At 32.4% G+C, this 16,365-nt stretch overlaps 1 protein-coding gene and 1 long non-coding RNA gene across 2 annotated transcripts; both read left to right on the forward strand.

The window, feature by feature from the left end:
* The first annotated feature begins 2,210 nt into the window (after window positions 1-2,210).
* On the forward strand, window positions 2,211-10,698 carry LOC132752273 (uncharacterized). Its single transcript, XR_009628790.1, has 3 exons — window positions 2,211-3,905; window positions 4,410-4,472; window positions 4,995-10,698. It is a non-coding gene; the product is annotated as an uncharacterized LOC132752273 (long non-coding RNA).
* Window positions 10,699-10,833: 135 nt separating this feature from the next.
* On the forward strand, window positions 10,834-15,975 carry LOC132752263 (nephrin-like). Its single transcript, XM_060742584.1, has 6 exons — window positions 10,834-11,324; window positions 11,537-11,839; window positions 12,086-12,382; window positions 13,943-14,078; window positions 14,992-15,029; window positions 15,399-15,975. The coding sequence occupies exons 1-6, from the start codon at window positions 11,159-11,161 to the stop codon at window positions 15,608-15,610; spliced, it is 1,152 nt and encodes a 383-aa protein (XP_060598567.1). The 5' UTR covers window positions 10,834-11,158; the 3' UTR covers window positions 15,611-15,975.
* The last annotated feature ends 390 nt before the right edge of the window (window positions 15,976-16,365 follow it).

The raw sequence follows: 16,365 nt of genomic DNA on the forward strand, positions 1-16,365 counted from the left end.
TTACTTAAGTGTCTGTTTTCTCCATGTTAACAAATCAAAACACATATACGCCCGTTATTATGCCGCCTATACATGTCAACAGACTCAACACGTGTTAACTATAAACCGTGAACATTATATCCAGACTATACCTGATAGTGGGAACAAAATTCTGAAAAAAATAGTAAATCAATTGTAGCCAAAGGGGAAAAACTCATGCCGAAAACATTGCGGCGAATGGCGGATGCCACTCCTTGCCTTTTTGTGTCGCCTCTACGGTCAGTAGTGGTGACATATAGGGATCACTTCTCCGTCGTCTGTCTGTCTGTCTGTCTGTCCGCACTCACAGGACAGTAATTATGTGGCTAGAGGGACAATTATATGGTAACTGTTCTTTCTCTTTGATGTCATTGACCCATTCATTCCGTTATGCTTTTATGTGGCTATTTTCTTTTGTGTGGCTAAAAAGAACAATAGAGAGAACAGTTAGACTACGAGTAGCCACAATATTACTCTCCTGTTAGAACATCCGTCCGTCCGTCCGTCCGTCACAAAACTTGTACGGACTACTCCTCATAAACTACTGGTGCAATTTCATCCAAACTTTACAGGAATGATCAGTACCAAGTCTAGTTGTGCATATTGTCAGCATTTTCCGGTTCAATGATTTTTGTCAGAGTTATGGCCCTTTAATAAAAAGGTGTTTTTTACTGTGTGTTGCCAGATACACAAAAGCTTGTCCGGACTACTCCTCATAAACTACTGGTGCAATTTCATCCAAACTTTACAGGAATGATCAGTACCAAGTCTAGTTGTGCATATTGTCAGCATTTTCCGGTTCAATGATTTTTGTCAGAGTTATGGCCCTTTAATAATTTTTATTTTTAAAGTTTGTCCGGGCTTCTAGACTCTTATACCACTTAAATGCAATTTCAATGAAACTTAACAGGATTGATCTGTAGCTCAAGTCCTTGCGCATATTGCACGGGTTTTCTGGTTGAATGATTTTTGGCCGAGTTATGGCCCTTTGATAAAAAGGTGTTTTTTTCTGTGTGTTGCCAGATACGCAAAAGCTTGTCCGGACTACTCCTCATAAACTACTGGTGCAATTTTATTCAAACTTTACAGGAATGATCAGTACCAAGTCTAGTTGTGCACTGTCCGTCTGTCACAAAATTTGTCCCAACATGAAATTGGCCATCATGAGGCGACACATGTGATTACTGATCGCTCTTGTTTTATAATACCGTAAAATTTGACCAGTTTTAAAAGAGACAGATTAGGTTCATTTGATAACGGCCATTTGATAATATATTTTTTGAGGGCATATACTCGGATAATACTAAAAGATATTTAGATGTAGCAGAATCGTTTTTAAAAACCGTTACACGATTAGAGGTGTCATCGATAAGGATTTTTGTATCGATATATCGGTAATGAATTATCGGCGATACAGCGATATATCGATTGCCAGGCTAAATTTTAGCTTTCAAGTCTTTTTAAATGTTTCCTAAGGACACTGACAAAGCAGTTATATATAGACAAATGCAAAAAAGATAAACTATGAAAACTGAACAATTTGTTTCTTTTTTTATACAGCTAAAAATGAAAACTAATGACTAGTAACTATAACGTTTAAAGCCTTTTCCATTTTACTTTTGTTGTTGTTGTTGCTATTACGTAGTTACTGATCATGCTAAATCCCGTCCATGCCGCTCTAATAAAGTCGGGTTTAATTGGCAAATTGTAGTGTTTAGAACCTGAATAATTATTAAAGTTTAACATTAATTTTTGTAATCATAATTTTTACAAAGAAACACTGACAATTTTTTCTTGGCATTTTCCCTTTTTAAAATCTGAATTGAGGGGTCTTGACATCCACTTAGCAGACGTGCAAGATTACAACGAAATTTGGCAGCATTCGTTAAAAACACTGGGAGGTAACTTTGGCATTGATTTCCGTTTTCACTTTTAGAAAAAAAATGTTTCTGGCATCCATAACTTTACATGTCGCTTTTATTTTGACGTTTTGTGACAGTAAACAGGTCTGTCAGTTCTATAAAACCTGTTCGCTGAAGTCTCTTTAGCTAAAAATATATGTGCATTCGATATCCAATATTTAAAAAATGGAATCGATATCGAATCGGATAACAAAGATCGCTGATACACCGATATCGATTGAATCGATGACACCCCTATACACGATTGAAAATATGCGCCGCAATTTGCGGTCCCGTTCTCGAGTTCATAATGGTGGAAACTGTAACAGTTAGTTTGCTTAGAGATTTTTTGCCCTTAGGGTCAAAGTTGAAAATTCCCTGCAAGAATTCGTAAATTACTTCCATATTGTTAAGTGATATATGCTATGAAAAAATAAGTCTAACCACATGACCCAATTATTGCCATATTCGTACCCAGTCTTCTATTGTTTACTCCTGAACATTTATATAATTTATGTACTCCGTTTTCTAATATTCAAATAGGAAAACAACTCATTAGAGTTAAGTGTCTCATTGTTTGTAAAACATGGTTAAAAGTTAGGGCTGTCATTGATTATCGCGATATCGATATATCATCAATATTCATCATCCGATACAATATCGATACACACTTTCACATATCGATACAAACTGAAAAAATTAATATTTCTGTTAGTTTAACTATACCTATCTATTTTGGCTCATAAGAGAAGTCACTTTTTTCTTGGTTAACTTGAACTTTAAACTCCGTTTTCAAATGTCAGTGACAAGAATAACAGTAAAAGAACTTTCTGCTAGTTTGTAGTATTTGAAATGTGTAATACAAGTATGCAAAACAGTGATAACACCATGATCCCAATTTATAACACATATATAAAATTAATGTTTTTTATTGTATCCACTGTCTGTGAAAGTCCATATATCGATGTATCGTGACGTCGATATTTGTCTCTCGATATATCAATACAAAATTTGCCATCAATGACAGCCCTATTAAAAGTGTATATTATGCATAATACTAATGTCTCCCTGGATTAGAAAATTCCCCATGAATGCTTGGTGTATATTATGTTAAATTCTCAATTTGAGTGCATGCTATGCATTTTTCCCAATTTGTTTGGTACCAGGCACGATTAACAAAGTAGGGGGGAAAATGCTGACACTGGGACCAGTGACTTTTCATAGCAATCAGTGACTGCTAAGTAGCAATCTATGACTTTACAAAGCAACCAATGACTCCCATAGCAACCATTTACTTTCCATAGCAACTAGTGATATTTCATACTAACTGGAGACTGCCATAGCAACCATGACTTTCCATGATGAAATTGACTTCCCTTAATAAACAGTAATTTCCATAACAACCCTTGAAATACATTTCTCAAGAACATGTACCTATTATTTCTACCAGCATCAACTTGATCCTTAGTAACCAGTGGTATCCATAGCAACTAGTGACTTATTTTCCAAAGCAACCTTTATCTTTCCATAGCAACTGTTGGCTTTCTTTTCTTTTCATATCAGTTACAGACTTTTCATAAGAACCAGTGACTTCCATAGCAAAATTTTATTTTCTATAGCAACCAGTACCATTGACTTTCATAGCAACCTGCTGGTCAGCCGGAATGGTAGCCACTGCAGCCTTTACTACCAGTAAAGAGCCAGGCTTTATTGTTAGCTAACAAAATTGATAATGGAAGTTTTATAAATGAAAGCTAGACAAAGTCTATTTCAGAAATTTAGCAGGTTTAGCATTTATCTGTATTTATTTACTCTTATTATTTTCCTAAAATTTAAATACTATAACACAATTGAATTAGTTTGTAATGGTACAACAGTTAAAAAATAGTTGCTTAAAATTTCAGGGTCCAAGCCTGTAAACTGAGCCAAGCAAAATAGATGTGATGGAGGAGACAAGTGATAACAAACTAATCAAAAGAAGAAAATGTAAGTGAATTGACTATCAAGTACAAAGTTGTTGTAGTGTTTAAGGGATTTTAGGGTTTTAACTTCTGCATGAATGATAGGATTTCAAAATGAATTGGTTAATGCAGCCACCATTAGTAGATGATGTTTTGCGTGCTGTACTTAAGTCCCTCGGTCAAAGTCATAGCAGTGATGCATTATGTCAGGCATGAGCAGGTACCTGAGTAGATAAACCAACATTCTGTAAGCTTGTTTGATTTATGTAGTTTCCTCACATGAAAGTACACAGAGTCATCAGTGGTATTCAAACTCAGAGCAGTGAGTTGCAAGTGATTTGAAGTCAACTTATCTAAGCCAAGCACACCCCATTGTCTGCTTATCTGAACTCTGTTCTTTGAATTGAATATACATCAAATATCTGATATTGGTTGAGACAGTATTGTTCCAGTTACTACAGCATTCCTTTGGACCACATTAAATATGCATTTGTTAATTGTTATAATGTAAATATTAACCACATTTCAGGTCATATCTTGGATAAAAATGGTTACCTTCAACAACTAGATATATTGGTCACAGTTAAATTAAGTAAGTACTTGTACAATATCTACAAAATGTGCTAAAATGATACTTTAGACAGTACTTTACCAAATACAATTCTCTTTGCCTGTTTTGTTCATCAACCATGTGAAACTCTATAGTCATCACAGTCCTCTTGTCTTGAGGAAATTTAAGGATCAATTACTCTTTTATATATCACCTCTAAAGAGAGCATATATTTTGTTAAGTAAAAATAGCTTGGCCCTATAAAGAAATTTGTCAATGATTCCTGTCCTTAACCTCTCACTTACACAAAAAATAATGATGCAATAAAAAATTTTTATATGGACTATAATTAATATGCAATTGTAGATATAAATAATTATTAATCTTAAGTTTAGTTAGAAAATTTGTTTGAATAATTTGGCCTCTAAATAAATGTCTGTCTTTTGAAGGCAATGCATATCTTATTCAGAATTTAAATTTATTTAAGAATTATCATATGAAGTACTTTATTTATCAAATTTTGAAATATAAAAAAAGTAAAATAGTTTTTTTGTTTATTTTCAGATATTGTTGTCAAGAAGATTTTCCCTATTCATCGTAGAGGAGCAGAAACATGTTTGGATGGAACATGTGCTTAAACTTTGCATAAGTTTTGTTGAAACTTTCATTTGATATACTGAAGATGGTTGTTGAATATTGTTTGTTAACAATATCTATATGGCCGTATGGCTGTAAAGAGAGATGTTGAAAGGTGCAATTTTAGTGCAAAAATGTGCATGTTTAACAACATGTTGAATGAACAAACATTATAATGCAGTAAAACACTAGGAATCATTATGTTTTCAAAACTTTATAACAACTTAGTAAATGTGTTGGAATGTCCATATATCCATCCACCAAAAGGAGGTATCTACATGTTAGTGAAACTTAATACATTATAGATGGATAAATCTCATTGGGGAGAAATGATGTGTTGAATTTTAATATGCCCGAAACAATTTCGGGCATATTATGTTATACCCCCTGGCATCTGTTCCTCCGTACGAACCCAGAGGTACTTGTGTGACTGGGTAACAGTATATAAATAACACATGGGTTTGTTGGTAACTGTAAAAATATCATCCCGAGGAAAATACTGTTACCCGAGGATGATTGTCCATATTATTAATAGGTAGAAGACACCTATTGATTTTGAGGTCACAAGATCAAAGGTCAAGAACTGAAAACAGTTTCCGGAGCATAACTTAAGTTCCATTTGGCACACAGTGTTCAAACTTCATAGTATGATTGTCCATATTGGGTAGAAGACCTCTATTGATTTTGGGGTCACAAGGTCAAGGTCACTATTGCCTTAAAACTGAAAACAGTTACCGGAGCATAACTTAAGTTCCATTTGGCCCACAGTGTTCAAACTTCATAGGATGATTGTCCATATTGGGTAGAAAATCCCTATTGATTTTGGGGTCACAAGGTCAAAGGTCAAGGTCATTATTACTTTAAAACTGAAAACAGTTTCCGGAACATAACTTAAGTTTCATTTGGCCCACAATATAAAAACTTCATAGGATGATTGTCCATATTGGGTAGAAGACCCCTATTGATTTTGGGGTCACAAGGTCAGAGGTCAAGATCATTATTACTTTAAAACTGAAAACAGTTTCCGGAACATGACTTAAGTTCCATTTGGCACACAGTATTCAAACTTTATAGGATGATTGGCCATATTGGGTAGAACACCACTATTGATTTTGGGATCACAAGGTCAGAGGTCAAGGTCACTATTACTTTAAAAGTGAAAACAGTTTCCGGAGAATAACTTAAGTTCCATTTCGCCTAGCGGTGCTCTTGTTAGTTTTCAGCTCAATTTTTTTTAAGAATAAAAGAGTGTGAGCTATTGCTATGTACAGTCATGCCTTACTTTCTTGTTGTCATCCTAAAACTTTAACATTTTCTTCACAACAACCCTTTTGACAAGACCTTCAAGTAGACCAGACTGAACTTGAGTCTTAAAATATCTTGACCTTCCAAGTCACGGTGTCAAATGTTTAAACTATCAATTTTGCTTGATATTTGCTTTATTTGGCTGTAACTTTGTTATTCTTTTTAGCTCACCTGAGCTTGCTCAGGGTGAGCTTTTTAGGATCGTTTAATGTCCGTTGTCCGTCCAAATTTGTTCGTTAACACTCTTGCGGTCACATTTTTACCTCAATCATCATCAAATTTTGTCACGATGCTTGTCTATGTAATTGCTTATATGCGTTTGAACATGGGTCATCTCAGATGAAAAACTAGGTCACAGGAGCTAAAAATAGAAAAATCTTGTTAACACTCTAATGGCTACTGTTTTCATCCAAATATCCTGGACTGAAAGTTTGTTTTGATGATTTTTATGTCAAATTTGAATATGGGTCACCTGGGGTCAAAAACTAGGTCACACTGCTCAAATATGGAAAATCCTTGTTAACACTCTAGTGGTCACATGTTTGACTCACCTGTCATAAAACTTGGTCAGGATGCTTGTCTAGGTAATTGCTCGGATGAGTTCAAACATGTGTCATCTCAGATGAAATACTAGGTCACAGGAGTTTAATATAATATGGGTTTGATGGGTCAGGTGAGCGATCTAGGGCCATTTTGGCCCTCTTGTTGGCTGTAACTTTGTAAGTAATCAATGGAGTATTTCAAACTTAGACAAAACAACCATTTGGACAAGACATGCTGAAATGTTGAACAGACCTTGACCCTGAGCTTTAAATCACATTGACTGTCAAGTTCAAATTATTGAATTTTGGTTAAGTTGTCATGAGGGAATGGTTCCCTCTTGCCAGTAACATGGCTCTAAATTTCTATATTACTGCATTTTATTCTATCAAATTGTTATACATGTATCTGTTTTGTTAAGGGGAACGGTTCCACTTTAGAAAGTTTGTTTTAGATAAGTTTTGAAATTTATTTTTTATTTTGAGGAGGGAATGGTTCCCTCTTACTGGTAACCTGGCTCTAAATTTCTAAATTATTGCATTTTATTCTATCAAATTGTTATATCTATTTTGTTAAGGGGGAACAGTTCCACTTTAGAAAATGTGTCATATATAAGTTTTGAAATTTATTTTTTATTTCGGTGAGGGAAGGGTTCCCTCTTACCATTTACATGGCTCTCAATTTCTAAATTATTGCATTAATTGTTATATCTGTTTTGTTAAGGGGGAACAGTTCCACTATAGAAAATGTGTCATATATAAGTTTTAAAATTTATTTTTTATTTCGGTGAGGGAAGGGTTCCCTCTTACCGTTTACATGGCTCTCAATTTCTAAATTATTGCATTAATTGTTATATCTGTTTTGTTAACGGGGAACGGTTCCACTTTAGAAAATTGGTAAGTGATAAGTTTTGAAATTTATTTTTTATTTTGATGAGGGAACGGTTCCCTCTTACGGGTAACCTTGCTCTAAATTTCTAAATTATTGCATTTTATTCTATCAAATTGTTATATCTATTTTGTTAAGGGGGAACGGTTCCACTTTAGAAAATTGGTAAGTGATAAGTTTTGAAATTTATTTTTTATTTTGATGAGGGAACGGTTCCCTCTTATGGGTAACCTTGCTCCAAATTTCTAAATTATTGCATTTTATTCTATCAAATTGTTATTTCTGTTTTGTTAAGGGGGAACGGTTCCATTTTAGAAAATGTATCATACTTAAGTTTTTAAAAAAAAAAATTATTTCGATGAGGGAACGGTTCCCTCTTACCATTTACATGGCTCTGAATTTCTAAATTATTGCATTTTATTCTATCAAATTGTTATATCTGTCTTGTTAAGGGGGAACGGTTCCACTCTAGAAAATGTGTTATAAATAAGATTTGAAATTTATTTTCTATTTCGATGAGGGAACGGTTCCCTCCTACCGGTAACATGGCTCTAAAATTCTAAATTATTGCATTTTATTCTATCAAATTTTTGAACCTGTTTTGTTAAGGGGGAACGGTTCCACTTTAGAAAATGTGTAAGAGATAAGTTTTGAAATTTATTTTTTATTTCGATGAGGGAACGGTTCCCTCTTACCGGTAACATGGCTCTAAATTTCTATATTACTGCATTTCATTCTATCAAATTGTTATACATGTACCAGTTTTGTTAAGGGGGAACGGTTCCACTTTAGAAAATTTGTTATAGATAAGTTTTGAAATTTATTTTTTATTTCAATGAGGGAACGGTTCCCTCTTACCGGTAACATGGCTCTCAATTTCTATATTACTGCATTTCATTCTATCAAATTGTTATTTCTGTTTTGTTAAGGGGGAACGGTTCCATTTTAGAAAATGTATCATACTTAAGTTTTTAAAAAAAAAATTATTTCGATGAGGGAACGGTTCCCTCTTACCATTTACATGGCTCTGAATTTCTAAATTATTGCATTTTATTCTATCAAATTGTTATTTCTGTTTTGTTAAGGGGGAACGGTTCCATTTTAGAAAATGTATCATACTTAAGTTTTTAAAAAAAAAATTATTTCGATGAGGGAACGGTTCCCTCTTACCATTTACATAGCTCTGAATTTCTAAATTATTGCATTTTATTCTATCAAATTGTTTTATCTGTCTTGTTAAGGGGGAACGGTTCCACTCTAGAAAATGTGTTATAAATAAGATTTGAAATTTATTTTCTATTTCGATGAGGGAACGGTTCCCTCTTACCGGTAACATGGCTCTAAATTTCTATATTACTGCATTTCATTCTATCAAATTGTTATACATGTACCAGTTTTGTTAAGGGGGAACGGTTCCACTTTAGAAAATTTGTTATTAGATAAGTTTTGAAATTTATTTTTATTTCAATGAGGGAACGGTTCCCTCTTACCGGTAACATGGCTCTCAATTTCTATATTACTGCATTTCATTCTATCAAATTGTTATTTCTGTTTTGTTAAGGGGGAACGGTTCCATTTTAGAAAATGTATCATACTTAAGTTTTTAAAAAAAAATTATTTCGATGAGGGAACGGTTCCCTCTTACCATTTACATGGCTCTGAATTTCTAAATTATTGCATTTTATTCTATCAAATTGTTATTTCTGTTTTGTTAAGGGGGAACGGTTCCATTTTAGAAAATGTATCATACTTAAGTTTTTTAAAAAAAAATTATTTCGATGAGGGAACGGTTCCCTCTTACCATTTACATGGCTCTGAATTTCTAAATTATTGCATTTTATTCTATCAAATTGTTTTATCTGTCTTGTTAAGGGGGAACGGTTCCACTCTAGAAATGTGTTATAAATAAGATTTGAAATTTATTTTCTATTTCGATGAGGGAACGGTTCCCTCCTACCGGTAACATGGCTCTTAAATTATTGCATTTTATTCTATCAAATTTTTGAACCTGTTTTGTTAAGGGGGAACGGTTCCACTTTAGAGAATGTGTAAGAGATAAGTTTTGAAATTTATTTTTTATTTCGATGAGGGAACGGTTCCCTCTTACCGGTAACATGGCTCTAAATTTCTATATTACTGCATTTCATTCTATCAAATTGTTATACATGTACCAGTCTTGTTAAGGGGGAACGGTTCCACTTTAGAAAATTTGTTATAGATAAGTTTTGAAATTTATTTTTTATTTCAATGAGGGAACGGTTCCCTCTTACCGGTAACATGGCTCTCAATTTCTATATAACTGCATTTCATTCTATCAAATTGTTATACATGTACCAGTCTTGTTAATGGGGAACGGTTCCACTTTAGAAAATTTGTTAAAGATAAGTTTTGAAATTTATTTTTTATTTCAATGAGGGAACGGTTCCCTCTTACTGGTAACATGGCTCTCAATTTCTATATTACTGCATTTCATTCTATCAAATTGAATACATGTACCACCAACTGTTTTGTTAAGGGGGAACGGTTCCACTTTAGAAAATTTGTTATAGATCAGTTTTGAAATTTTTTTTTTATTTTGAGGAGGGAACGGTTCCCTCTTACCATTTACATGGCTCTAAATTTCTAAATTATTGCATTTTATTCTATCAAATTGTTATATCTATTTTGTTAAGGGGGAACGGTTCCCCTTTAGAAAATATGTTATGATAAGTTATGAAATTTAATTTTTATTTCGATGAGGGAATGGTTCCCCCTTAAGCATAATGTATCTCTTATTACTGAAAAATTGCTTTTTATTGATCAAAACATGTTGTATTCTGTACATGGCTTTTTTTCTTCGGGGGAACGGTTCCCCCGAAAACATTTGCAAAAGAAAAAAAAAATAAAATTTGGATGTTTACTTTAGCTGTTTGTCTTTTACTTTTCACAAAACAATACCATTACTTTAGCTGAAAATAATGTAAAAATAGTGCATTAAAAAGGGGAACGAGTGTATTTCCCCTTTTTAAAATATATCGAGTTGAAAGTATTTCATCTGAACGTGTTTTGTAAGATATTTGCATGCTTTCCTGATAAGATGACAAATGATAAATGCATTTGGTAATAATATATTAATTAAATTTTATACAATAAAACGATTATTTGTTCCTGGCTAAGATTCTAAACATAGATAAATAGATTTAGACCGTCTTGTTTTTTATTCATGTTTTTTTTAGAACATTCTTATTTCAGTTCCATCGGAAATAAAGAGATTTACGATATCTACGGTAAGCTCAGGTCGAACCTTTGTAGTTAACGAAACTCAAAACACATCCTTTGAATGCATTGCTGAAGCTAATCCTACGTCAGATTTAAAAATAATGTCTCCAAGGCGTGGTTTTATTATTGAAGTATCACAATCAAATATTGCTCGTTATACATTACGCAATGCGACATTTAAAGATGCCGGAGAATATATTTGTACCGGAAGAAACAACTACACAAGAAAGTCAACGTCACAGTCAAAGTTGATTCTTATCGTTAGAAGTAAGAAATCAAACGTTATTTATTCAATGTATGTTTAAAAGTCTGGTAAGAATCTAAAGTAAAATGTATCTTTTAAACTTTCACTGCTGTTATGCTAATTTGATTAATAAACCTGTATATAAAACTGTTAAATACATTGGATGCACGTTAGATAACCTATCTTATACAAATTCATAAACGTCAAATGGGAAACCTATTTTTACAATCTGCAGGCAGGCCAATACCATCCTCTGGCGACACAAGTGTAAAAAAAGTGGCAACAGTTCGGAACGTTGATGTCACACTACCATTTCAAGCTAGGAATTATCTTGATGAACCAAACAAAACAATGTTCAGTTGGTTTAAGGAAAATGTACCAATTTCTAATAATGACAATAAATACATGATACATTCAAATGATTTCCAAACCAATATAACTATAAGGAACACAACTCAACAGGATTTTGGGCTTTACAAAGTAAATGTTGAAAATTCAGTTGGAATGTATATACACTTTTACGAATTGAAAGCAACAGGTAAGTTGTTATAACATTTTGTTACTGTATTGTAATAGTTAACCATTGATGTTGTATTAATTTAGTATTTGAATACATTCTGTTGAAATATTAATTTAAATATTTCTATTTAATGATAGTTCTCACACTGACTCCATGCATATTTATACTTAATGTGGAAAAGATGCACTGTCAAACCTATGCCTGAAGATAACTTTGGAAGTATTCTAATTTATGAGTTCATAAAATATCTTTATGAATTTGCAGATAAACCAGAGCCACCAAGAGACTTCCGTCTCATGAAAGACACAATTACAGACGCTTCGGTAACATTGTCATGGCGACCTGGTTTTAATGGTGGATTTCAACAAACATTTGTAATAATCTACAGAATGATTCACGAACTTGTATGGTTTAACAAATCAATAAAAGATGACGGTCATATCAATATGAATTATACTTTAGATGAGCTCTCCAGTCTGCAAGAGTATAAAATCGAGATGTTTGCAAAAAACATAGAAGGAAACTCACTTCACACAGAGCGTCTGCATTTTAAAACTAAAGGTAATTGATAACTTTGTGTATCTATTTGAAATACTTTGAAATTGGTGAAAGTAATATTTAAACAATCTTATCATGTCACAAGTAAAACAGAAATGCTCAGGTTGGTTCTACTTTCTACTCTCCTTTAAGTATTAAACATGCGCTAAAGCTGTAATAAGCTATATTTAAACGTTTTTCAGGAACTTGCAAATATTCAAAATATTGGATTAATTAATTTTGTTTTAATATATATACACATGTTAATGCTATATTTGTCCACTTAACATGCAATATTTTATCTCGTTAATGCCATAGATATACAAATAACAGCTATTACATTTGAAAGTATGTGTTGAAAGGTTCATGGCATCATTTCGAGTTAAAACCTATTTGGGGGTTTTGTTTTAGCACTTACATGTTTGAACGGTACAAAAGTTGAAAACAGTGCATATCTAGTATTTTAAGGCTTAAAATTAAACAGATTAAACTGCTTATTGGAACGTATTGTTCTATATTTTTCAAAATACCCCAGGTACTTTCAATTAAATCAGGTACAGTTATTCGCACCATTTACTTTTTAAAACAATATTCCCGTCTTATAATAAGACTTTCGTAAAACACTTATGTATCAATATAAGTTTCGATAGTAAAGATAAGTCGGGACTGATAACTGTAGACATAAGCAGTTTAGCGTTCTTTTAATAAATTTCATAAAAACAGAACAAGCGACATTTTATTTATATATTGGGTTCCATAGCGACTCCAGGTATTATTCATATACCGTCGTGCCATACATTGACATCCGTAAGGTTTACTTCAGAATCCGATAATTACCGACCATCGAATATTTGCAAAGTGACTATGAAAATATATTTTGTTAGTAAGTGCATGTAACAATGCAATTCTAGCGTTAATGTGGTGTCTGTATAAAACGCTATAAAATAACTATTATTTAGTTGAAATCAATAATCCAGACAACCAAAATGAGTTTTATAAGCTAACAATCTGCAACCTGATTGTGGTGAAATTGGAAGTCGCTTACTGTTTACATCAGAAACTCCTTCTCCGCATCATTCGTACATCAATTATAAATCAACAACAAACAAGGCTTTAAGTAGCAGTTCTAGTTTAACGGTATATTTTCACATTGTAACGAATGTTTTCATACAAATTTGATATTTTTTATGATGAGGTGATTACGTTTTCCCTGAACGCCAGGCCTCATTGTCCGTTAGCCTAAAACTGTTAAAGTGTGTTTGCACAAGGACATCTTACATTTGCTGTGTTCCAGGTAGCAACTATGACAATGTCACACATGCACGAGCTGATTACAGTCTTCCATTTGCATGTTCAAACTCATGCACGAACTTTTGTTTTCCGTTTAAAATCGTAATTTATGTACAATATTGATGAGATTTACAACAACACCATGAATACTCTTAAAACGATGTGCTTGTTTTTTAAGCCGAAGACAAAATAGTGTTACATATTTATTTAATACAGCTTCATCACAGATTATCACTTATTGATATTTTTCATTTGATATTGTGAGAAGAGTAAACTATCATTGTTCAATTTCAGCAAGCATTTACAAGCTGGACGAAACAAAGACAACGCATTCTTCAAACACTGGACTATTAGTTGGTGTAGGAGTCGGTGCGTCATTTGGTACACTCGCCTTTGTTGCTGTGGCTTTTATCGGATACAAACGATTTAAGTAATGAAAGTTATTTTCGTTTATGATAAAACATATAACATGTTCGAGTTTTGCATTTGGTAAGAACTATACAACAAATAATCATTTGTGGGCAATGTATGAAATCATTATTTCAATGTCTCAAACTTTGTAAGCAATAACTGAGTCCCTATATTTATATTTTTAAGGGCTGAATACATTCATGATGTCTATGTAATCATAAAATCATGATTACTTTAAAAGCTGTTTCTGTCGGATTTAATTAACATAAATCCGTTCATGCCAAAAATTTGAAACTTCGGTAACTATCTTGGTGTGTTTCATTTTTTGTGTGCATAAGTTCTATGTGTCTTCTGATTAAAGTAATTTACATGTATAAACGGCATTCAACTTTCTACATGCATGTACAAAAGTGTATATTGAAAACAATTTTAATAGGAACACAGAGCCTCGCATTTTCTAGATTAAATATCATACCTCTGAACATTATGTATTGCATAATGTTATAAGTTTACAATTATCAAAAATAAAAAAATAAAAACATTTATGGGTCAATTAATTTTTGATATTTTTGGCTGACCTTTTCATATAAACTATCGGAGCAATAAATACAAACACCAGCTGCTGTCCAGATAGTTTACTTAACATGTATGTACTAAATAAAAGTTTAAAGCTTATTTATTTCCTCAAATGAGATAAATGGCTTTCATTTCGTTGGCTTTGGATTTGATGTTTTATTTTGAATGTTTTGATTTTTCATTTTGCATGATACCTTTGAATACAAAATAACTATGACAAATAACTATGACAGTTTTTCTTGAAAATAATATAAAATCTCTTATAACAATATACTCTTATAACTGATAGAATAGTTTTTTCTTCTTTGTTATCATTGTTGTGTAGACAAATGAATCTTAGCAATAACTATTTTCAGGAATATGAGACATTCACGTCATGACAGTCCAAAATCAGGTAACTGGTATTTAATATTTAAAATGAATAATGTCCTTTCTTCCTGTTTGTTTAACTTTTCGTGTCTTTTTCTTTTCGTTTGTTTCTGTTGTTCTGTGTATATGTTTTTGAAAGAGAATTATCTTAATAGTGAAGCTTGCCAACGTGAACCTTTCGTATAAAGTCTATGCTTACATATTCAAACATTAAAATAAACTAGTAACTAAATGAAACCGTATGGTATGACTGTTTAATATTTATACAAATGACATAAATAGTATCCTATCATTTAATTTGCATGTTTTTTTTTTAAATTGTTCATCATTTTGGTATAACATCGACAGTTTTATAAAAGAATGAAAATTTACTACGATATTATCATTGATTTAGGTATTACTGTCGGAGTCAATGTCACATCCAATTACACGGATTTAGATACAAGCAGGAGAGATAGGAATGTTTATGATGAGTTCAATGCGCATTCTACAAGTACATACGAGCGACTGAATACATCGACTCGAGAGATAACTACATATATGGAGTTGAAAAATACATCTGTGCCTAATGCTGACACTTCCGACTACGTAAATATAAGAATATAAATCAAAGCAGATTCCATATATTGTACAACATAGCAGTTATAAAATATTGGCACAGTATGTAAAAAATCGATTTATTTTAATGTTAAGACAACAACTTTCCGTGGTACTAACATAAATGTCATTTAAACCGATTTATTTTCGTAAATGTTGTTATTTATTATATGTTATGCATTAAATGTCTTTGATGATCATAAAAAAGAACATATTTAAAAAAATTGCCTTTGTAAATAATTGATTTTGAACAAAAATTCTAAAATTTTAAATCGTCATATCAAAGTCATTTTTTGTCATCAAACTTTTCGAATATAAACATAATTAATACATCTTGGAAACAGCGTCTCAGATTTTTTTCTCTCAAAAAATATTGCATAACGTTAAACATTTTATGCGACTTATCTAACCATACATATTACATAATTAAAGATAATTAAGTCTCTGATTAAGCAAACAAAAATTCCTGGCACGGTTCCTCCTTAAATGAATTTCCTTGCATGTGATTTAAACCGCATGTAAATTGCTTGATTATTAAAAACAGTTATGCCGATCCAAAGTTAGTCCGAGCAGCATCAAACAGACATAAATCGTCTGTTCTCTCTCAGACCCTTACGTTTCACGCTAAATTATTTTATAACACAAATATCGCGCCAAAGGGAGTCACAAGTTGCACTAACATACTCTAACAACTTTTTATGACCCAGTGATATATGACTAATTAAAAAGCTGATGATTAATATCATTTGATAGCAGAAATTTCT

This window comes from Ruditapes philippinarum, unplaced genomic scaffold (genome assembly GCF_026571515.1).
Source record: "Ruditapes philippinarum isolate M1 unplaced genomic scaffold, ASM2657151v2 ctg11553_1_1_1_1, whole genome shotgun sequence".
Taxonomy (NCBI): Eukaryota; Metazoa; Mollusca; class Bivalvia; order Venerida; family Veneridae; genus Ruditapes; species Ruditapes philippinarum.